Genomic DNA, 25,869 nt, shown 5'->3' on the forward strand with positions numbered 1-25,869 from the left:
AAAATAGCTAGTTAGTATCTCAAAATAATGAGTTGGTATCCAAGACTCATTCTCTCATTATTTTGAGTTTCTCATTATAATGAACCACAGGATCTAATCGCTTTGGTGAAAATGGGCTTCTATACCCCCCAGACTGTTTAAAATGGGTGTAAAACAACAACAAAAAAAATACTAGAAATGTGACAAGGACATTTCTAATCTTGTATGATTTTTTAAAATAAAAGTGTAACTGACAAAAAAAGAATCATGTTTTTCTCCACAATAAGAATCACAACATTTGCGCAATAATGTACAAAATCTTTTTTTTTTTTTATTTTCAGTATGAAGTGCTTCAAAACACACACCGGGAATCATTTTGACAAAAGAGCTTTAAAAAAATGTCTACGATGGAGAATAAGCAGGGTTTCTCTGCGGGGTCGTGGACCTCCTATCACCTGTGAAATATTACACATCAGTTAATCTCACACAATGTGATTAAAAACATGAGGAAAAACAGGAAGTCTCACCCTCCAGCTGCACCACTCTCCTCTACTGTATCAACATCAGCTGGCTAACAGACAGGTCTTCTCCACCGCAAACTGTCACCTGTCTCAGCCACAATTCATCTGTAACACTCTTTAATTAAAACAGTGGATTTTGTTACGTCAGGAGAGCTTCCTCTTGGTCGCAGCTAAAGTCTGTGGTGATGTGGGCTTTGTACAGACAGGACAGACCACCTGTGTGCTGACAGTCCGATCAGGCCTGTGACGCGAGCCTCTCAATGATTCTCCTGTAGTCTTCCACCACGACCTGGTAACTCTTCTCCAGCTCCTCGTGCTGCGTCTGCGTGTCCATCTGACCCATGTGGGACACCAGCTCCTCCGGCCGCAGGCACTTCCTCATCTTCGCCAGCTCCCTCTGGTTCTTCTGCATGACATTAACGGCACAAATACACACAGGAGAGGTGTTATATCAGCGTGGTCGCCTCTTCCAAAGACGTATAATCCTGCCAAGGAACTATATGGAGTGAGAAAAGGGTGCTTTTCCCATAGGTATTAAGAAATACATTGTAAAAAGTTTATAAGCTATGACAAGATAAAATGAGATGAGATGAGGTGAGACATCAAACTGTGATTTTCAGCACCAGTTAAAGTGTACCAGTGGACACATTCATTGCTTTTTCTTCATTTTTTAGAAGAAATTAAATCAGATTATGTGCAGAAACTGTCAAAGCAAAACTTTGCTACACTGAAGAATCTAAAATATCAAAGAGCAAAAAAACTTTTGCACCGTTGTAGGTTGATAGGTGTGCGGGAGAACGCCATGGATTGACAATATAAGTCTCACACACACACTGTCTCCTGTACCTGCAATCAAAGATTTAATAACAACGATGTTATTAAGTGACAGTTAAGACTTTTATTTATCATTTTATTGATCTATTTTTTCTTTTTTTTTTTATTATTCTTTGTTTTTATTTGTTTCTTGTCTGTGTTGTTTTGATTTCGCTATGTGAAGGACTTTGGGCTACATGTGTGTAAGAAAAGTGCTATAAAAATAAAGCTGAGTTGAGCTGAGAGTATAACTTTATTCCAGTGACTCACACTGACTCACTCCGGTCCATCATGGGAGTTCTGTTGTTCTCTGCATTTGTCTGAACAAACAATTAAAATCACCCCAGGTGTTTGGCCACAGCTTTCATTAATCCATTTGTCGTTTGATTAGTTACCGTTTCTTGTTTCTGACTGTTTGATGAAGAATCACTTCAAACTGCAGTGCAAACGAAAACCTGTTGCCAACGGCGTTATACAGCGATGGAAATTTCTATGCACACACAGGTTCAATACATTACTTTTTTACGGGATTTATTTACAATAAGATAATTTTAGAATATCACCGTCTCTATCTTCTGATAAAATTGTTTGTGTCCACATGCTGTGTATCTCTTAGTGGCTAAGACGTGCATTAAGGGATCTTTATGCATGATGAATTTTAGATCTAATTACACAAGATAAGGTATAAGAATGTAGACAAGGCAATGCACCTGAAGAACCAAATGTTACCTATGGTTTATTGCTGCTCTTTAAAGAAATGCAAACTTTTTATTAACTATTAATGAAGTCATTAGTTGCCATTCATATATCTTTTATATAAGTATGTCTTATTGGACTGTGGTATAAACATTTGCAGTGAAGTCAGAGTGCTGAACAGTTCTGAATCTGGATGGACAAAGTAGACATTCACTTAATCTTGTGCAATCTGCTGCTTGAAAAGTCCTCCACGTACATGCATGCAGATATAGTCACTGGGGAGTTGGGGGGTACAAGCAGAAATGTATAACCCCCCCCCCCCTCACATTCACAGAGCAGCGGCTTCTCCCATTGAACTAACTACACACTAAATCTCCTCAGGGAAGGAAAACTGCTCTGCATCTGGCCACCAGATCTTTTCTTGCCACTCTCCCAAGAAATTCTGACTTCCTGCTTCACCACATAGGCCTTTTCCACGTCAGATTCTGCCTTTTTTGAGACATGTGGTTACCCCGCTGACAGAAAACTCTGTAATGGCTGGTATGCAAAGTTTCAGCGAGCAGCTCAAACATAAAATGTCACCAGCCAACAGGATGTAGGGTGTCATGTTAGTGCACACTGATCTACTCAGTCGAATCAAAGACGCTTGTGATATTCTGTTAATCAGGCTTAAGTCTGTTAGACGAAATCTCCAAAACTCATATAAAACTTGGCTGGAAAAACATGAGAAAATAACACAAAATGACTTTATAAAATTGCACTGTTTTGCTGATGAAGTTCAAAAAGCACCGCAATAGTAAAGCTCCAGAGCTCTGAATAGTAGCAGCTTTTTGACAAAGTGCTTCAAACACACTTTCATGAAAATTATTTCTCCCAAAGAAATGCAAATCCCGACTAATGACATGTGTCTGAATAGAAAAAAGCTCCAGCAGCAGCAAAACCATAGACGCCTGGTGTGCCCTATTGTGGCTGTAACAATACGGCACTAGTAATCTATCAATTTTCACGGGATTGAAGATCAATTTTTCTGCTGTTTTAAAAGGTAACATAATAAACAGTGACAATACGGAGCTGTAAGCCGAACATGGGCCACTTTGCTTCCTACACTGAGCGGCTGTAATGTTATGCTAACAAAAGCTAGAGGACGTCACACTGGATTCTTGTTTGACAGCAACAGAGACAAGTTGACAGACTTATTTCTGAATAAATTAGGAAATCATTCACTCACACTGTCACTCTGCATGCACTTTTCTGACCCTCTGTACACTCCTTAGAGCTGTGATGATTAAAACCTCACCCTGTATGGTCCAAATAGCCTCTTCTTCACCTCCAGGCGGTACTCTCTTGCCTTCTCTTCATCACTCATGTCTGTTGCTCTCAGACGCAGGATTTCGTACACTCGCCTTGCATGTTTCTGTACAGAAAGAAAGATTACACTTGATTATTATTTTTTTTTATTTACTTATTTTCAGAAGTAAAAACACCAATGTGCCTCATCATCATCACAGTTTCCAGCACAACGGGAAGTCATAAGCTACTCAGGGCTTATGATAAATCAAACCTCTCGTTATTTGCTTTAAGAGGAGCAAAGTCTTCTCATGAAAAGCCACCATGTAGTCACAGATTCCTCATTATGACATCCAGCTGCATGGACCAGCACACTGGGTTGCTTTAAAAGAGAATACTGAAAGTTCTGCAATGTTTGAAGTATTGAAAGTAAGTGTGGGATGGTAGACGTCGCAACAGATTCCTTAAGATGTGACCAGTGTGTAGGATTTAGTGGCATCTACCAGCGAGCTTGCAGACTGCGAACACATCGTCTCACCCTCCCCTTCCAAGCATGTAGGGGGTGTCTGGTTTGTCCATTCTGGGCTACTGCAGAAACATGGCAGTGCAAAGTGTCGGCCTCAATGAAAGAAGACCCACACCGTCTGCAGATATAAATGACTCAGTCTGAGGTAACGGAAAGACAATTATTCTTATTTTTATTATACACTAATGAAAAGATACTTATGAATAATATACTTAATTTCTGCCAATAAACCCCAGTAAATCTTACAGATTAATCATTTAAAAGTAAAAGGATTCATCTGACTTTAGTCAAAACTAAGTTGCATAAATTTACTGTCAGTCTCTATTAATATCTTTGTGATTTTAGACTCCAATTTCCTCAATGAATTGCCTAATTTCCACTTGGTAAAACAAGAAGTGTAATAAAATCTTATTTCACGAAATGACAAGAAAAGGGGTGAATTAATCTCACTGTGAAAGTACAGAAACAGTACAAGAAACACTTCTCTTTTAAAATGAGTAATAATTAGATTTAGATGATATCGTAGTTTTAGGAACATGATGACTAGTCTCGCTGTGGTTTCAAAAGGCTCTGTTTTAGTACAGTGATATCATTTCAGGAACTTAATTTAGTTACAGGCGAGTGAAACGAATAGTGCTACTTGCTACAGACCTTATGAATATGTAAATCACTCAAGTTTTTATTTTGTAGCATTAATGGGCAGCTAGCTTCACAATAAAGCTGCCAACATGATCAGTCTATTAAGTGACTAGTTGATTCCACAATAATGCCAAACAATCTGGCTCCAACTTCTTAAATGTAAGGTTTTGCAGCTTTTCTCTGTTTTTATAACAATGTACAATGAATACTTTGGGGGTGTTGGACTAATAACTTAACGCAGACGTTACCTTGGGGTTCTACAAATTTGAGATGGGCTTTCTCACTGTTTTCTGACATTTTGTACAAATCTATATATCAAACACATAAGCAAAGTTATCATGACTTGCAGCCTCGTACAGCACCTTGTTAATTTTCAGTTTGTCTTGTGCCTCTGTGACCATGTCAGCGGAGAATCCAAGGTGCAGTTTGTCTGCAGCGAAGGACGGCAGGCCTTGACAGAGCTTGACCAGCACGTAGTCTCTCAGCTTCACGTAGTTGTCAGAGGGGTCTTCAGCTGATAACAAATACCAGAATATGATTAAAATGAGTTTACAGGGTTGATCTCATGGTTTGCAGATAATTTGCAATAAACCACTGGCTTGGCTCAGAACACAGCACTGTTGATATTGTGTTCAGTGTGTATGTAAGTGTGTGTCAGGAGAGGATTTTTTGGTCTACAAAAAAGGCAAAAAGTGACATATTTCAAACTTTTTTAAGAAGTTTCTTATAAACAGCAAAGAAGAAATATTACTCAAGGGCAAATGAACTGTTAGCAGGAACCTTCAGCTTTGAAAAGGACTCCCCTCTCAAAAGGAAGCTCTTTAGTATTCATCCTCTGTCTTCATGCAAAGCAACTATTTCGATCCAGCTAGTTTCAATAGAGCCTCAGCACATTCTGGTTTACACGCCAGCCCTCCGAATGAACTCACCCGCTGGATCCACCAAGAGAAATCATTTAAACTGTTTGTGGGTGACATGAGGATCTCAGATTAAAATGTTAATCCACGCCTTCTTCGACACAGTGAACGCTGCGAAAGGAACAGTTTGGATTATTCGATGAGGGGTTGTATGAGATGCTCGTCGATAGTAAGTGTATGCTGATCGGCACGTCCCCGGTTTGGAGAAGCACGGAGGGGCATGAGCATGGAAGCTAAGCAATGAACTGCTGTAGACAGGGTCCACAGCAAAAGGTATTTTAGTCACTTAAAAAAGGTCCACCTGAAACATATCAATAAAAAATCAAAATAGTATAATGATAGTATCTGTTTCAGTGTATGCTATATTTAGAATATTTTCAATGCTCTGCCTTTCCATCAGACTTCGGCATTGCCATTACAGAAGCCAAATATCACTCTCTCTAAACTAACCAAACTCCATGGGCGAAACCAGTAATTTTACGGGAGTTGTTCGTCTACCGCTGCCTCGAGTGGTTAGTTTGTTTGTGTTTTTGTGAGACTTTGGTGCTTAAAAAGGTTAGCTCGGATTCACCAAACTCACACAAAAACACAAACAAAAAATACAGACTGAGGCAGCTGTAGACCAGCAACTCCTGTGTTCTGTGGGGTTAAATGAGTGATTTTGCTTATGGAGTTTGGTTGGTTAGGGGAGAGCAATATTTGGCTTATATAACAGTGATTTCCTGCCAGAAAAGGATGTCTAGCAGGAAAGTAAAGTGATGAAAATATTCTAAACATTGTGTACACGTAAACTGATATTGATTTTTTTTGTAAGTGGCTAAAAGCTGTTTCATTCCTTCGCTTCCATGCTGGTGCCCCTCTCTGCTTCTCCTAACTGGGGGCATGTTGACCACCATCTCCTGTAGGTAACTCACTGTCTACTGACTAGCACCTCATACAACCCCACATCAAATAATCGGAACTATCACTTTAAAAGAAATAATCAGATCCTCACCTGTGATGTCTTGCACTTTGGGCAGGCTGCAGTAAAATCTGTGCACTGCCTCCAGAAGCTGAGCTCCATGTCCCTCTCCTTGGAACGGAGGCAGGATCAACATTTGGCTGTTTAGTTAAAAAAAAAAAAAAAAAAAAAAAAAGGGCAGACGCACACACAAACATAGAGCCAATGAGGACACAGGTTTGTTCAAAATTGGTCACAAAACACATTTAGGTGGCGTACGAGCAGTAATTCTGAGCAGGAGCAGAAATTCTTTAATTCAAAAGCAGGAAATAATAGATTGTTATCCTGATCCATCAATGCTACAAATCAAATCACATCAAAAGCTTATCTATAAAGTTGTTTTCAGATACAAATCACCCTGGTTTGGTAATGAAACAAAATCTGGTTGAATAGTTGGCTATATAAGCCAGTAATTTGGGCTCTTTGGGAAGAGGATAAAGAAATGTATAATTTTCCACTCCTTTTTCATACAAAAGAATGGGAAGGCACGTGCTGCCCCAGCAATTACCTTACACGTGGTCGGGTTTTGTCTGGGTACACGTAGTAATTATAAACTGTCATGTAGCCAACAGTTGCGTAGAGAGTCTCCCCATCTTTATTGTACTTTTCAAATCTGCAGATAAAACACAAAGGCAAACAGGTCAATTACAGGCACACTCCCATGCAGTGTCCATTTTAGCCCCTCTGTTCTCGTGCCCACCCCTCGCCCCCTCCCCGACGTCAGCATGTTAGAGCAGCCAGGCCCCGATTGGTACACCTGCTACAACCTGAATACATTATGCACTTAATTGGAGTACTGCAACTTAGAGGAAGAGAAGGGGTTGGAGGAGGGACTGAGCTCCTCAAAATCACTTCAGTCCATTTTCCCCATTGTCAGTATTAATAGTTGCCAGGGTAAAGAAAACACTGGCAGAGGCTCTTTTTACTGTTAAGACATTGTTCAGTGTTTCAAAAGACAACAGTATTCAATTCAGCTCTTGCCCCTGAAAAATCTGAAAAGGGCTTTTGGCACAAAGGAAGCTCTTGCCTGATCAACAATTCTCCTACAGGGGGAAATATAATCAAACTGGCCTGGTAATTGGTCACAAGCGCCACAAAGGGGGGCTTTGTTTTTCAATGACACAATAAAGGCTTTAGGGTAGGAGTGGGCGTAGAGGGGGGGGGGATAGGGTAGGGGGTATGATGTCAATTAAGGAGGGCACTCACACAAGAAAGAAGTCCCAACGATCGTCGTCTGCGTCGATGAAACTGGCAGTCTCTATGAACCACATGAGGAAGGTCTGCAGGCGCTCGTGGTACTCTTGGAATCCCGGGCAGGTGATATCAGCCTACGGCGAACACGGAAGAAACAAATAACTCATACGGTTTAGAGTTAAATATCGTCCCTGCCATTAAAACAAGAGTAGGTCTGGGTACTGAACTTCGATACTTTTATGGCAATTAGCCAAAGTGATTCGGTCCTATCAAGTATTGAAAAATGCTGTGCCATTTGGTACCAAATTTCAATATCTACTGGGTGTGGGAATTTCTTGGCACCTCATGATTCGATTGAAATTCAGAGGGCTACGATGAGATTATAAAATGATTATGGACGCATCTTGATGGATCAAAATGTTCGATGCACAGGGCTCAACAGACAGAAATCTTCTTGACCAAAGTCCATTTTTCACTTGCCCCTGTGCAAATTGTTTTATTTATCAACAATTATCAGACAACAGCAAAGACTGAAGTTGTTATGTCATGTTAAATCTGGGGCTGCAAGCTCAATAAAATGTCTCAAAGTCTGAGGTGATGTCTTCAAATGTTTTCTGTCAGCCCAATACACAAAAGATACTCAGTTTAACATGATAACAAAACAGAGAAAAGCAGAAAATCTCTATTTTTGAGAGGCTGAAAACAAAATTGCCTGCCAATACTTCATTACTTTAATGATTAACCGATTATATTGTAGTTTAATCATTTTTTATTTCTTGCCTGGTCGGGGAAGGGAGTTGCTAAATTTACTAGCCCGACATTGAATTTTACTAGCCCCAGAAAATCCAGCTGTCTTTGCCCTGTACCTTCATAGAAACCAAAATGCTTCCATACTCCAGGTTTTAAGTCGGCGAATGCTGAATTGTCGAATTGTATCCATCTGTGGTCACATTCATCCGTCCTCACCAAAACTTAAGAAACAGCCGAACACGACACACACGTTCAGGTCTTACATTTCACCATCCAACTGGTTCAGCCAAAAGGAACGTAAACATGACACACGTTTTCAATCTGTTCAGATACAAAATGCAATTGGTTCAGCCAGAAGGAACGTATAGCCTGGTCTTACAAACCTGTTACAGGAATTAGGTTTTACATTTCTGATTACTGAATTTTTTTCTACCACCCATGATCTAATAATGCTGGTGATCGTCTGTCTAATGTTACAGATCATAGAGGAATGCAGAGAAACCGCGTCGTCCATGGTGCTTCCTTTCCACATCACCACAGAGACCGATAACCTGGAGCCAAGGTGGAGAGCGTTTTTGATGGCTAACACTGTCTTGATTTCAGAATCACGGGTAAAAGCAGAGAGAAGGTGACAGGGCCAGTGGTTATCGGACCTGGGCTAGCTGCTCTTTGGCACAGAGAAAGAAAGGGGTCTCGCTCTGCCACTGTTTCCCAGGACCACAAACATAAGCCACATTCCCTCCTTCTTCTTTGGATTAGACAGACCACCGTTTGTTCTCCAAGCTCCTATTTGACAGTAATTTATATTTTTATATAGTCCAATACTGTGCAGATATTCCTTCAGTGTCTTCATTTTAGTCTAGTTATCCAGGTTGAATAAAGTGTGCAGAGTAAAAACTGTTTCTCCAGCTGCTTCAAGGTCTCTGAACAGCTTCCTCCTTTAACGTAAGTACTTGTATAGTCATATGTAATGTCTTTTTCTTTTCATTAAAGTGGATTTTATGAAATTCATATTGCAAAAGAATTGTTCAGGAGCTTGTGTTGATAAGTTTTAAACAACAACAATCCCTAGCCCTAAACATAAGACTAACAACAACACTACAAAGTTAAAAACTGATTAAAATCTTCTCAGAGAGGCAGTCAGTGATGTTTGTACCTTGTGAATCTGGTATGTGAGATCTCCTGCCTCCTCGCTGTGGACTGTGTATGTGTGAAGCAGGGTGCCGAAGGGCTTGAAATTGGCCTCCTTCTCCAGCAGCGAGATGAAGTCATCAGTGTTGCAGGTGAACCCAGCAGGAACGATTTCCCGGATCTTCCCTTCAACATCGTCGGGCTGCATAACACAATGCGTATGAATTCAGTAATGCACCAAACAGATCAGGACAATAAAAGACAATCGAGCATTTTGTTTGTGATACTTCTTTCCATAAACGTAACTAGTGAGGTATTTTCTAGGTCTCAACCAGAGACCCCTCAGTCAACTTTGTGCACTACAACAACAGGATAAAGCTTATAAAAGAGGCTTATAAAAATGCACAGGTATGGTGCCCTCAGTAGGTAGAGTGTGTTGCCAGCCTGTGGCTCTTTGCTGTGCGTCTTTCCACCTCTCTCTCCCCCATTTCCTCTCTATCTACAACCCGCCCTGTCAAATAAAGTCTAAAAGCTCCCACACAAAAAGGAGAAAATGCACAGGGAAAACATTTCGATAAGGAATTATAAATAAGAGGAATCATAAATAGGCGACATTTTTATATTAGCTGGCACATTTTTAAAAAATCCATATGACAACAAGCACTGGTGCTAAGCTGACGAGAGGTGAAACAAGTGGTTTCAGCTCGTTTTTTTAGCTGCGTCGTGTTACACAGAGCGATGCAGCAGCAGGGCAGCCTGTTAACTTTATAAGCAGTCTCAAAATAACCGCAAGCGACAAAACTAAGTGTGATGGAAGCAGAGAAGAGTGACAGATACAGAATGGAGGTGACGCCCTGCAGGAGAGAGGCTGGTGCGCTGGGATTTTATACCTCAGCTGTAAGTACGAGGTTGGACACTTTCTCTGTATGAAAATCTTGAGTTTTCAGAATCAGAAAGGCAATTAAAAAGAAAGGCATTAACTAAGTTCCAAATCCTGTTCAACAGGTACAGCTTGAGTGTTTTCAAATAAATAGAGATGCACAACATGGAGGTTTTCTTTCCAGCAGATACTGATAACTGATAATTACCTGCTTCACAAGGCTGATACCGATAAGATAATTTCACATTTTTGCCATTTAAGTTCATATAACATGTAGTTTATGCACACCACCTGAGGGTCAGAAAAGTTGATATGTAGTGAGCAAAGATGGATGGCATTACTGTTACAACAAAAAACAAAGAACAGTTCTGACTCTTCAAATGTTTATTTAGTTTTCAAGTTTTTTGGGATTTTCATGGCTTTAATTGATAGGATAGCTAAAGATATGAAAGGAAAGCGGGAGAGAGAGTGTACATAAAGAGAACTTCACAAATATACTTTGGCTTTCAGAAACATTTAGCCTAAGATTTCAAATTACATGCTTGCAACATAATGACATAATCTGTCAATTCAGATATAATTAAAGTTGATATTTACCAGTTAACGTAGGCCAATATCAATATAAAAGATTCTCAAAGTGTAGGCTGCAGCCCCAAGATGGGCTGTAAAAGTACTGCAATTGGGCCATGAGAGGTCATTAAAATTTAAGTTTTTCATTTTTCATTTTCTAACCAAGTTTGAAATGACCATAACCATGGCCATAATTGAATATTTACAGTTTTTTAAAAGTTATTTAGAATTAATCAAACAAAGGCATGGGGTTCAAATGATGTGTTATTCTTTATTTATCTGATCTATTTTAACAGGTGACCCCTCACATTAACAAGTGTCTGTAATCCCGTCAGTGGCAGGGAATCATAGTTAACAGAATACCTCATTAGTGGTAGAACAAGAGTTAAAATGGAAAGATTGTCACATGTATGTGGAAAGAATCGCTTTGCACTGCATTACCATGTGTCCATGTTCACATAGAGTTTTATTTCATTTATGAAATAAGAAATTTATAGGTAAATACAGGGTCTTATTCTTATTTGTTGATCAGAGTTGTCATTACAAGTTTGAGTGGGCTGCAGACGATTTTAAAATTTGGGAACGGCTCTTCAAAAATACTTTTTGTTTCATACACAGATTTTTTTGTTCATAGATTTTTCTATAAGCTGGCAAAAAAAGTGCAAAAAAAAAAAAACCCTGATTAAATACAACTGGAAGTATACATGTTTTGTGGCGATGAAAAGAAAACCATTAGGCAATTAAAACTGTCAGCTGAGCAGGGAGCAGAGCAGCACCCTCCCCCCTCCCCGGTGAAAAGACCACTTAAATCAGTACATTTACTACTTATGTTAAACCATGAATATGTGATGAAGTTGCCACAATAAAACGCATTTCTGCTTCTCACTGGGAAATAAAATCTTATGAATTGATCTCAACTTAACAAACCTTTGGCCATCCATAGAGGCCTCTCCTCTAATCCTGCCAAGTGAACCCAATCAAATGAATTTGCCCCTGCTTTTTTCAAAGAGCCTCCGAGTACAAAGGGGCCCTACCCTTGGACTTTTTACTCAGTGCAACCTGTGGTTAGTTCAGCTGTAATGTTTGCATTGTATCCATTTCCACAAGGATTGACATGAGAACACTTTGCTAAGCAGCCCTTTCACACCATTTACATGTGTGATGGGCATTATTTCAGCAAAGAGACCCTTGCTGCTCAGCATTGAAAACTGGGAAATGAAGAAGGTCTGAGCAAAATGCACTACAAAAGGCTAATACAACATACTGCTGATCCCCCCCCTTTCAGACATCAGCTAATATCTAACTGGAAGTAATGCACCTGCAGCTGAATGCCTCTTAACCATTGTAATTGTTCAGCCACATTTCTAAGGAACAAGGACCATACTTAAAAGGCCATGGACAAACAAGTCCCTTTGTTCCAGCCACTCTCCTACATACTAGACACTAAATTGCGCAGCCTTCCAGAATAGATGCCTTAGTTTGGCATGAATATAACTTAATAATGTTCCTTTAGAGGATTTTGTTAATGTCTTTGATTTCTAACAATAAGCACAAAGGGGGTACAAACTATCTAATTTGTTGTGTTGGCATTATTTCGTCTCTTTAATCGACCCCAAAGACCACACCACATTCAAAATCTGCGGTCATTTTTTCTCTTTATGGTCATTTGTAATGTATGGACTTACAAATCTGAACATATTTACACATTATGAATGCAACAGAATTAACGAAACATAACCACCAGCGAGCATTAATCAGTTTCCAGCCAATGCACAAAAGCTTTGGCACTAAAAATCAGCATTTTCTGACAGAAGTCCAGCAGCACGGTGTTTTTTGGCTGATTTAAAAGCGAGAAGGTGATTTTTTGATGAGAGTCTTGTATCAGCGTGGCAGCTGCGTAAACTCCATCTCTGCCTCCCCTCGTCCCTCACCATCTGCACCGCACCCCGACAGTCGTCCACACACACACACACACAGAGACAAACACTCTTCAGATGCAGCCTGAACTCTGCTGCTCCCCTCACTCTCTACCTCTACACCAGCTGCACTCAAACCCTTAACAAGGTGAACACTCAGGGGTCAACGCTGAACACTAAGTAGTGGCGCACACACACACACAGACACAGACAGACACTAAGCCAGCAGCCATCACATTTCAGTTTGAATATCAGCTTCAAAAACTATGTTCCCAAAAAGTCTAATGGCTCTCTTTAGGTTTAAACACAGTGAATTTGTTGCCATGGCTTTTTTTTTTTTTGGTGTTGCCAGAGATGAAAGTAATGTGACGCTCATCGCCCCTATTGGAAGGACCCATCACTGACCAGGGTTTCTGCAGGTTACATGTACAATTTTAAACTTGATGCAATACTAGTACAAATAAAAACAATATTCTGTACCTCTTTCAATACCATGCCAAAAAAAAAGGTCATGCCCACTCAAAATAAAATAATTTTGCTATTTATTAAAAAAAAAAAAAAAAAAGACAACCTGGATACAGTGCTGGTACAGCACTTATATCTTTTCTTTTATAGTTTTGGTTAGTACCATTTAGTTTTTTTTTTAGTTTTTTTGTTTTTTTAAAAGTAGCAACAAAGTATTTAAGTATCAATATCAACTTGACAACCTTAATTACAACCAGGACTGGGCAATATTTTGATATTATATTAAGCATCAAGTCATCTCTACCATATTGTAGAGTTGTAAATCACAGTTTCATCACAATATGATAACACAAGGTGTCCACAAAGTATCTTTACAATTTAAAAAATTTATTACAAAAGCAATCGATGAGATATGTTAATCAGATTTTTTCTATGTACTCAGTGGTTATTAAAGTTTTTAATCACATTGCATTTGTGTATTTCAGGTACCCTGTTGATGAAATAGGTTCTGTTAAATAAACCCCTAAAAAAAATGGCTACTCCTCAAGAAAAGGCACAATGCGTATCGTGGTTTACTGAAACAAAATTGGATATGCATTCTTTCTATGGGGTTATGTTAAAGATATCGTGTATCGAACCAACATACGGGACATCAACAACCTGAAGCAAGAGATCACTGATACCATTGCCACCATTGATGAGGCTATGCTACAGCGAACATGGCAGGAAATCGAGTACCGTCTTGATGTGCTTCATGCAACTAATGGTGTCCATATGGAGGTGTATTAAATGAAGCAAAAACACTTCAATATCTACTTTTCATTTTGTAATAATTTCCACAGATTTGTCTATTAATTTGCTTTTGTAAAATTTGTTAAATTGTAAAGAGACTTTATGGACACCCTGTATATTGATTCTATGGACAACAATATTTGCTGAAATCACAAAGTCGACGATACAATTTTGATTCAGGGGCCTGCGATGGACAATATAATAACAATAGTTGCATTTATGTCAACTTACAAAAAGCAACTAAACCATGCTTTGATTTGTGACTTAACTCTTCAAGACATTTGTGACACAGACACACCATTGGAATTTCAAAATAAAGGTGTATCTTAAAGACGATGATATAATCACTATTTTTACTTTGCATCAGTCATATTAGATCACTGAACACTTAATCTATATATTAATCCAGACTAATGTATTGTTACACCTGTACAATATTGCCGTGTCTATATCAACTTTATTTGTTCAAAAATAACAGGATATTTTATTTTGTCCATATCACATGACGTTTGGACACATCATATTCTGTAAGACCATCATATGTTTGCACTATTTTGCACTACTGCCTATTCATACGTACAACAACTTTAAATTCGAGGCTTTTCAAGACCTTTTTAAGACCATTCTGAATGCAATTTAAGGCCTCTTTCAACTCCATACTGTCATAAAAAAAAAGTGCGAGGGGTACCAGTTCTTTAGGCCTGGTTTCACACAACGCGCTTTCCTGCTGAGCTGTTAGCTTAGCTCATTAGGCTAACACAACAAGCAGTGAAACACTGATTTAGCTACACCGAGTCAAACAATTGCACATTTTCTTTAGTCGGAACCAGTGTTATCAGATGGAAATTACAGCAGAATCGTATTGTGACGCTAAAATTAGGATATTTTAGCACAGTGAAGGCATAACTATGCCATGTGCAACTGTCTGACGCTTCGCACAGGGTTATTCACGGCCCATTACACAATCGCTCCTTCCATCCTCACCCATAAAAAACTGAAGCTCCTGTCACTGCCTTACCATCTGCTCGATCGGTAAAGTATTGATATGACGGTGTGATTAGTGCTGCTGATGTGATCGGATGCTCAAAGACAAGGTTTCGTTGTGGGTCGACTGAAATGGCAAAGTTATTGCACATTCTGTCTTTTTTGGAATTATTGATCTTATATTATACAGTTGCTTGTTCCCAGGACTTTCACTGCAGAAAAAAATTTATATATTTATGGGGGATTTTTAATTGAATATGTTGTGCTGTGTGCTCTGATAAATGATGAGCCAGCTGCACAGTTTTCATTAGTGCTTATTGGTTCCATGTCTGTTTTGGTTAGTTACAGCGTGATCAGTACAAATCTCTCCCAAAAACAGAAACTGATTTCAGGGGCCCAGAACTCAGAGCACTATTGGATTTTAGACTTTCTCAAGAACCGCAGAAACCCTGACGGTCGTATGGGGCCATTTATAATTTCAGTGCATCTGCAGAAACACCAAATCCTGGTGAGTTAATAAGTAATACCACTGCTGGCACTGCCACCAGTTGAAGGCCACATTGTCCAGCAGAGGAGCCCCTGCTGTTTCCAGACAGGACAGATGTCCCCAGAGTTGAATCATCTGACCTCAATAGGGGCCCGGGCTAATTCATGTACTCGTTTTTTAACGTGTTTGCTGCATTGACAGCTTCAGGAAAATATTCAAAGCGGCCAGAGGCCTTTTGTGAAGTCTGAGGGAAGGAGCTACCAGGACAAGCATTTCGCTTTACTGTCCGTTTTTGTTAGAATACTGGCCGTTCATATGTAAATTCTTATGTCTGGCAATTAAAAAAAAAGCAGAAAGTGTTACATACTAAGCAGTGCTACTCTCAGAAGAATTAAAGCTAATTGCTAAGTCATTAGGTGAGTAATAGAATTAATGAATGCATTAATCATCACATTAAAAGGGTTTTCACACATTAAAAGCTTAAACCTATTGAGGATCAGTTTACAGATATTCAGCCGCAAAGATTTTGATTGTTCATGACTTGAGCAACAATTCACTCCTGGAAATATATGAGCAAGATATCCAACCGTGTCACATTACTCCTCCTGCTGATTCAATCACACAGACCTCTAAAAAATCAATGCCTCATGTTAGACCCCACGTACAAAACCTTTTAAAACCCTTCTCTTCCGACAGGGAGGAGTGGGATTAGTGTACGGGCACAGGGGGCCATGGTGGGCTGAGATTTAGTCTAACAAAACAGGAGATCTCTCGCAGGAATAATGTCACCACCCAGAGAGGCTCTGAGTTACTTCAGTGCATGAACAAACAACATTATGGTACCGAAAACTGCCCACAAAAATGCACCTTAGCTCTAACTACCTCCCTTAAAGAAAAATTGATTGTACAATCCGTCTTTCATAGAATTATAGAGGCAACCACTCAGTAAAGCTGCCTAGTATTTGTCTGTCAAAGTTTGATTTACTAAACCTCAGATTATTAGGAGCGTCTATTGTCGTACTTTGATGTACTGTTGAGTTTTTCAATTTTCAAAAGTCCCGTTCCATTTTCCCTTTTGCCACCACCTGCTGTTAGTTTTCCAAAAACACTAATTATATGTGACAGTGGGTATCAAAACTAACATTTTTACAACTACACTCAAAATACAAATGTCTTTTTCTTCAGATTACCAAAATACTACAATGCTTTTAAACAGTCCCACCTGGACTTTTTTTCCTTTTGTCTTTTTTTGTATTCCACAGCCACTTTCAGAGGCTCTGTGTTTTCGGCAATCACATTCTTATGAACGTAATATCTTCAAATGTGGCACAAACATCCACTTGGACTCAAGGATGATCTGTCTAGATTTTAGAGATCAAAGGTCAAGGTCACTGTAAACTAAGAAAAAAGAGTTTTTGGCCATAACTCAAGAATTCTTGCTATTACACACAAATGTTTAATAGGATAAAATGATGACATTTCAAATACAAAAAGTCAAAGGTCAACTGCACTGTGACATCATAATTCACTGCAGAAACACTAAGTGAAGGCAGTATGTTTCTCAGTGGAAATTTTTCAATGGAGACATACAACAGACAACAGAGTGATACTTTCCATTTTGCCAAAAATACACTTAATACCTTTTATCAAATTCCTTCAAAGTCTTCACCGCATGTATAATATGAGTCTACTCTGGACAGACATGGACGTAAACTGTAACTTATCAGAAAAAAATCTTTAATGGTAAAAACAAGCTTTTATATTAATATTCTAATACTTAGTGCATTCTTATTGATAAAAATGGGGTGGACAAACTATTGGAAACATGTCTCATTAAACATAATAATGCAGTATAATCCAACAGCACCACAATTTTTTTTAAATTAACATTGTTGCTGACCATCCCCGATGATGACGGTGCGAGCTGATGTTGAGGTTGATGTTGTCCACTAGAAAGGCGGTTGTATTAAGGATTGTGGTAATGTTGGTATGTGCGAATATTGTTGATGTTACATACAACCGCTAACACACACGGGTGTGGTCTTGTTCATGACTGTTGATTACTTTCTTTTGCTGCTGTAAGCACACGGGAATGTCGTCTTGACTACGACAGCCAATGTGTTCAGAGACTGGGAAAATACAGACTCAACTTCCCTACTGCAGTTAGCTTGATGGATACAACTCTGAGCTCAAAATAGAACGAGGATGCAACAAAAACTAACACTGTATATTTTTCATTAAGTTACTACCAGAGTAAATATATACAAATGCAGCTTTAATGAGTGAATTTACATTCCCTGTTAATATGTCACTTTAATAATAATAAAAAAAAAGCTACTATTATAGATTTCAAATACGTGGTCAGTTTATCTAAATAACGCCTATTTGAGAATTTGTGCCAACGTTTTTGTGATGATAAGTTTCTCTACTGTCCCGGACGCTGTATCTTTGTGTCCCAGGTGCTATTTTTATTTTTCCTGCCAGGAACCTTAAAGTCCAACTCCAACTATGTTTTAAACAACATCAAATGCTCTGCAAGTAGTAACAAATTGTGTCTGATATCATTTTTTTTCCCAAATTAAGTTTGAATTTCCTGTTAAAACAGCTTATATATGGCTCTACAACTCATCTCATGAACATCCAGATATTCCCCACCCTCTGTTCACCAAAACTTTTCCCCAAAATAGTTGCAATGTCTGCAATTCTGGACCACACTGTCAAACATTTCTCACAGTCTGACATATTTTTGTATCAAACAAGAGTCTTCTTACATCAGGAGACACAGAGAAACATTAACAGCACATTGGGTTCCTGTGATTGTCCACCTGATAAATCGAAGTCCATGTTCACTCACTGTTAAGGTTTGGTTTGCTCAGCCAACTCTGTTAACTGTCTGTCAATGTAAAGCTAAGCATGTTAACCTGAAAATAAAAGTCCACTACTCTGAAAACACACACTCTCGAGTTTGATTTTAGTGACCACTTGCCTTACCCTGCTAACATCGCTCAATTTAACCGTTACAAACATTTACTCCTTCTAAGACTAGTAATGATTAGTTAAGACTAAAACACTAACCGGGCGAACATTGAACATATTTTGGTATTAACTTCAGCTCCATGTAACGTGAAAAAATGTGAAACAAGCAGTGCAGCCAAAACAAATACAAACCTTCCACACCAGAATGATATTTCAAAGGAGAATAAGCTGGCTGGTGTGTTGCTGTTGGATAAAACAGTAGTATATTTCCTTAATCTCTGATGACACATCACGGTCATTTTAGGGCTGCAGATAAATATTATTTTCATGGACAACAAATGAGTCGGTTATTTTTTAAATTAACAGATTAATAGTTGTTTTGTTTCTGATGTCTCTTTATGATCTACATTAGCGAACGAGATCATGAGAGAGAAGACTTGACATTTCTATAAAGTTATTCTTTTTAATTCTTGCCACCTGGTCAGATCCTCCCTGAAATCAAGTGAAACAAGCCTGTGTTTACATATTCCCAGCCAAAGTTACAGTGAGAGGTACGTTAGCAAACTAAAAGGACGAAGGGGGAAATTTTTATTCAGGTAATTTCATTTTTGACGCAACATTTTGTGGCTATTACCATGGAAAAACTATGGCTTTTGTCCACATGGGCCTCTATAATCAACAAAACATGAAAGTTCCTTGTACCAATTTTAAGAACATCTTGTTTTTGAATATGCGCCTCATATCACCTCAAAAAGTTGATGATAGCCTCATGATTCAGCAGCATTTAATATACATTACTGACTGCAAATTCCACTCCAGGAAGAGCCAATCACTGTTTTTCTATAAGACCCTCTCTTTAGGCATAAAAGAGCAGGATAAAAGCATAATATTTCTGCAGGAGGCCAGGTGTTTTGATCTCACCTTTATTCTTGTGCATGTTTAAGGCATAGTTTGTTTGTTTATAGCGGCAGACAATCAGCATGATATACTTTTTCCATTATCATTACAATAAAATAAAATGGCTGAAACAAGTATAGCAGGCACTCCTGCCTGTCTTAACAATACTAGTCACCATTTAAAGGTGCTTCGGCTTCTACATGAAAGGACCAAAGAAGTGTGTGTCTTACCTCCACGCAGTCAAACACCTCAGAGACTTTTGAGGAATATTTCACTTTGAAGAGGGTGCCCAGGTTTCCAGCAGTGTAGAAGAGCTGTATCTGAAGACCTTTGTATCCAAACGCCACCTCACTGCAGACAAAATCATTGGAATCAGTAAAATCCTCCTCATAAGCCAACATACATTTTAACTAGGACAGTGGCATTTAAACAGGGGACAATAAAGCAATCATTTTATGCAGTGTCGAGTACAGGATAAATTCAAGAATAATAATAAACATCTGATTATTTTTATTTAATATAATTCATTAAATATACATCTGGAGTGGATGATCAATGCATACTGTGGGTCTGGCCACTTATTTCACTGTGGTGCATTGTTCCTTTTACATCACTGGCAGTTTATGGCAAAATAGATCCCATCATCATGCAACTGTGTGATTGAGCTTTACTGGCAATTACGCTTGCAGAAATAATTAATGCCCCAATTACTGAGTTCCCTTTGAGCTGATTGCGGCAAGTGCAAAAATAACCAATCCTAGTTTTGACTAATTTGGAAATGCAATTTAGAGCACAACGACATGCTACTGTAAGCCTACACACAGACACAGGTGTCACTGCCAATAATGGAGTCTTGCTCAGGTTCAATATCAATGTCTCTTCGTGCATCACATTAGAGTAATAACATGACTCTTTACAGTTTTTTGTGAGGCTAAAATAACATACAAGGCAGTCCTTTGTTCATGTTCACGTTTTATCCTTTGCATATTTACAGGCAAGAGAGCAGAGAATTCCCACAGGCTGCCTTTTACTTCTAATAAACTTCATTAGAGGTTTTAGCCCTCAGACTTTCAGGTAAAACCTTTACATATCTGATACTTAAAACTTCCCTGTATCATATAGGGGTGCAAGAGAATATCGAGACACTTGAGTGTTGTGAACTGTGAATCAGACTAAACCTGGACTGACAAAATAGAACAAATAAAAGCTGAATAGATCACTAGATGACTGACTGTGTGTAAAATGAGTGAAAAACAGAAAACCTGTAGTGTTTGCAGGCTTGCTCTGAGGATCACAAATATGATGGCACATTTTTCTGTAAATACTAAATGGGATCAGAGGGCTACATGGAGAGGAAGGTGCTTAAAGCTAAGAGACTCTGGTTTATAGCCTTAAGGCCACTGGGTGATAAAAACAGGCTTAATCAAATCAGCCCACATTTAATCTGGCAAGACTGCGTTTATGTGAGTTGGGCAACATTTTACTTGGGATGTAGAAAAAATGATTGACAAAAGAAGAGAACAGAAAACACTTTATATTGCTTTATATGCACATTGTGCATGAATGGTGAAATTGCCTTTTTAAGATTAAGATCACCAATGCATCTTATGCAAATGTCTAAAGGAATAGTAGTAAGATTTTGGAATTTATTTTTGGAGTGAAATGAGCATCTCTTAAAGCCAAAACACACTAAAAGCGTCCAACACTCGTGCTTTGAGCCACATCCATTGTTTTAAGTGGCAGAACACGCACTGAAAGAATCACGACTCGCGTCAAACTGCCTTGACGCTCCTATTTTGAACTTGTTTCGATTTTGTAGAGTCAAATGAGGACGAGAGCTTTTTTTCCCCTGCAGCTGCAGTAGGTGTTAGGGGAGAGCTAAACGGAATAAAAAAGGCATGAACATGAGGAGCGGGTTCTGATGGAGCTGCAGTTCCACCTGAAACCAGGTAAAAGAAAAAAAGCCAACCCGCAGTAGAGAGGGAGGGAAGGAGAGGGAGAGAGTGTGAATATGGACAGATGTGCCGACTTCATACAAAAACTTTTTATGAACATGAATCATAATGTTACTTTACTCCAAGCCCAATCTGCCCACTTTTAAACACTTAATTACTCCAAGCCGATTTATTGTAACTGTGAAGGAGGAGAGAGAGGCAGCAGAGAGGAGGGAGGGGGAGTGAGTGTGTGTGAGTGTGTGTGTGTGTGTGTGTGTGTGTGTGTGTGTGTGTGTGTGTGTGTGTGTGTGTGTGTGTGTGAAGTGTCAACATGGTATGAAATTTTTTTTTGATCGTGAATCCTGATGTTACTGTATAGTTCTGTAGCTTATACACTGCAGACCAGAGTTGCTCTTATAGTGACATACAGACAGACACTTGAAACTGTATTACTGTAAACCATGATGAACTGATTTCTCCCTCATCTCCTTGGTGTATGTCGGTGTTCAGTTTGCTGTCTGCTGTATACTAAAACATCCTCACTGATCAAAACTGATATAAATTATCCTGCTGCCTCTAATACAAAAACAAAAATATTGCACACCATTTAGTCATTTTATGGACTGACGTGAAAAAGATTTTTCCCCTCAGAGGATAATATTTTATTAAAGAAATAAACTATTCTTAGCAATAATAATACTAAAGAAATAAATAGGTGCATATAAATACTGACATTTAATTAAATGCTGCTGGTTCTGTGTGGTTGGAATTTTAAATTTGAAACCTGCAGTGAACAACAGGAGCGTCAATCAAAACCTTCCTGCTCACATTTGGTTGTATTTGACCAAACATTTTCACTTATGCTTCAGTTTGCAACACTTTGAACAAAACAAGTTTTTATATCTTTATAATGTCCACCCCTCATATCCCAAATTTACTTTTGTCCATTTCACACTTTATGTTCAAGGAAGAAGGAATAAATAAGCAATCTAATACTGTCAAACTTCACTTTTAGTCAAGCGTATTAAACTACGAGCCCTGGTTCATGTACTGTAAACTCAAGTCACACCCCTATCCCAGACACATTTTAGTCTAAGTGTGAATTACAAAAGTTGTACCTGGCACCTCATACATGTGAATATGATATTTGGATTTATGTGAAGTGAGGCAGCATTGCAGACAAATATGCAGGCCAGGCAACTAACAATTTCCCTCTTTGAACAAGAAAAATCATGATAGTTTCATTATAACAAGTACAGAAAAGTAATGGTGACAAAAAATACTCACTCGTCTCCAAAAAGCTGGTGGCTGTACTCAGGGTGGAATGTAGTGCCATCATCCTCAACATCCTCGGGGAAGCGAACTGACAAGGTTCAAACAATTCAAGTGAGAAATAAAAGCCAATTGCACAAAACACCATCACTACACACACACCTATTATCATACTCATTTACAAGAAATATACAATGAAGCAAAAAGAAACAAACCCAGCTTCAAGGATATAGCTTCATTGGTGTCACACTTGTATTCAGCCAGTTTCTTCTCCATGGTATTTACTCCTGAGGAACACAAAAATCAAATGCTGAAATTGTGTTTGGTCTTTTATTTTAGCATATTTGTTTCTTAAGACTTCTACTTTTTCTACATTTCATTTTGAGAGTTCACCTGATCTCTTTCTTGCTGCAGAATAATAGTGGTGCAGGTTTCTTGCAAATTAAAGTTATTCTACGCCTGGGCAATGAAAACAATAGTAATATGTACTGAGACGCTTTACTGAAGAAAACTGTTCAATAAAATGTTCATTTCACTTAAATGCAAATCACCATAGCTAATTCACCCTGGCTCATAAACAACCTATCATATCCCTTGATAATGGAGCAGGCTATGAGTGACACACACACACAAGCCAAATATTTAACAGGTTTTATGCTCAGTTGCACATTAAACAAAACAAAAACAGAAACGGTGTGGAGTGAAAATTAGTGTAGATGGTGAGGAAAATAAGAAAGACAATAAAGGTCAGGACAGGTCAGCTTGCCAGTCTGGTATGTTGTTGTTTATTTTGTCAAGTCTGTTACCTGTGTGCCTTCATAAAGTGGTTAAATTCAAGCTTTTTTATTAAGAATGGATCATTAAGCATTATCAATTACTCAAATTCAGCATCTTACTGGGATAATCTTTTCAGCTATATCAATCAGCCCTGGTTATTCCATTCGAATAATTTCTGAAATGTTAGCAGCCTGAGGCATCACAGGCAGATAGATAGATAGATAGATAGATAGATAGATAGATAGATAGATAGATGTACACATCTGACAATAAGCTAAGATATTCCTTTATTAGTCCCACAACAGGGAAATTTATAGTGTTACAGCAGCAGAGTGGATAGTAAAAATATAAAGGAGCATCAATAAAAAGCTAAAAAATAAAACATAAAAATACAAGCAAGAGTTAATATAAAAATAAGAACAATTTAAACAATATTTAAAAAGTAAAAAATAGGAACACTAAACAGGAGAAATGTAAAAAGTAGGAACCATTTATATGATATAAGGAGACTCAGCAGTTGTTTTTGACACCATTGCATGGAGGGAAATTCAGACTGCACAAAGAGTGATGATAGAATACCGAATTATTGCACACTGCAATTAAAATTCACCTATGTGAATGATACCTAATATACCTGATTTAAGCAGTGAATATTGCAAATTGAAAAAAAAAAAAATACCTGCGTGAAATTTTGCACAGTATGAAGTAACATTACACCTGAATATAAGTACCAGTATTGCACAATTGATGTGCATGCTAGTACAGACCCATATTCATATTAGCATGTTGATTCAGCCTGATTTTAACAGTCCTGAAAATGGCTTTGGTAGGGGAGATTCAAATACTCTCCAGCCTGTATCATCAGAAACATGCAGGAGCAAAACACAAGCAACCCCTCACAGTGCTTGTGGACATAACTTGGCCTGGTTTTATATGAAGGTGCATGTCAGCTCTGCATGCAGGTACCTCTCGAGACTCAACAACAGCCTCATGCAATAGCACACAGACCCCGTCTTCTGACAACTCAAGCTGCTCTATGAGATCCTTTAAAATGAAGTACGGGTATGTCTTTCTCTCAAGATGGACTACCAAATGTGCTCAACATGTAAGTTACAGTCACGTCTTTCTATGAACTGAGGTAACACCAGTTGTTAGCACAGGAAGTTACTTTACGTATGTGACAAAATGCATCATATCGGACTAAGTATGCCAGCATCCACCCATACAATCGTTTCATAAACATACAAACAAATTGCACGCTATGACAACCTGATAGCATGCTACTAACGTTAGCAGGCAGGCCCTCATTGCTCCCTTTGCAATGTAACGTTAGCTTAGCTCGCTATGTTTTGAACCGGACACACCAGCCAGTTTATAAGTCACAACAGGTGTAAAGCAGCACCGACGTCCGTTTTCGGTGAATGTGCATAAAAACGACGACAGCAGGGTTAAAGCATGAAGACGTTTAGCCACTTACCCGCCATTTCTGCCCAGTGTTGTGCGGAGATGTGTTGTCCCAAAAGACCCGCGGAATCAGGACGACTTCCGGGTCCGTGTGGAAACAGGATGTAGTTTTTGTAACGGTTTCCTCTCGTAGATTTCACGTTTTTATTTTTTTTTATTTTTTTTAATTTTTAAAGAATAATACTTTACAACACACGAACCGAACCCTGTAATCTAAATAGAAACGGAACATTTCAAACAAAAATTGCTAAATAAGTTAGAAGCTTAGATCAACGTCTAAAAATACTATGTCTACAAACTGGAGACGTTTATTTATTTATTTATTTATTTATAAATTCCAGGAACAACAACGCAGTTTCCAGCCGTTTTCCCAATACGAAGTTTAAGTTGTGGTGTGTGTAAAGAATAAAGAAAGAAAGAAAGAAAGAAAGAAAGAAAGAAAGAAAGAAAGAAAGAAAGAAAGAAAAGTAGTAGGGCTTATCTCAAAATAATTTCTACATATTAAATAAGGAGAAAAAATAACAAGAGTCATATTAGGGCTGCAGCCAGATGCAACCAGTAAACTCAGGTCAGGGGGCTAGAGCCCCCATGTTGAAAAAAAAAAAGTACCCTCTTGGATGCTCCTATGGTACATAAAACATGATTAAGTGCCCTCTGGGTGCTTTGCCAGTGGACAAAATGTGATAAAGTGCTCTCTAACCATAACCCTGACTAAGCTTGTCAATACAGCTCATTCTCACTGACATCTCATGTGTAAAGGTGAAATATATTGGTAAACAGTTAAGAGTTTCCCATAAGTTTTAGTACAGACTAGTACAAACTTCCAGAACACCTGAGGTCAGCTGAAACTGTCGGTTTATTTAAATCAGGTCTTAAAACATTACTGTTTACTGCAGCCTACCAGTGAAGTGGATACGTTACATATTTTTAGTATAATCTGTAGCTATTGTTTTTATATTTCTCTACTGCCGCTTTTGTTTTATGTTTGCTTCTCTCTTTATA

At 38.5% G+C, this 25,869-nt stretch overlaps 1 protein-coding gene across 1 annotated transcript; it reads right to left on the minus strand.

The window, feature by feature from the left end:
• Positions 1-297: 297 nt before the first annotated feature.
• On the minus strand, positions 298-24,968 carry hat1 (histone acetyltransferase 1). Its single transcript, XM_084725152.1, has 11 exons — positions 24,881-24,968; positions 22,842-22,913; positions 22,642-22,717; positions 19,651-19,771; positions 9,479-9,655; positions 7,585-7,706; positions 6,887-6,991; positions 6,373-6,479; positions 4,824-4,975; positions 3,307-3,423; positions 298-906 (listed from the first exon to the last, which is right to left on the minus strand). Exons 1-11 carry the CDS (start codon positions 24,885-24,887, stop codon positions 736-738), a joined length of 1,227 nt encoding a protein of 408 aa, XP_084581278.1. The 5' UTR covers positions 24,888-24,968; the 3' UTR covers positions 298-735.
• Positions 24,969-25,869: the final 901 nt, after the last annotated feature.

This window comes from Lutjanus erythropterus, chromosome 8 (genome assembly GCF_056507025.1).
Source record: "Lutjanus erythropterus isolate fLutEry1 chromosome 8, fLutEry1.hap2, whole genome shotgun sequence".
In the NCBI taxonomy this organism is placed as follows: domain Eukaryota; kingdom Metazoa; phylum Chordata; class Actinopteri; order Lutjaniformes; family Lutjanidae; genus Lutjanus; species Lutjanus erythropterus.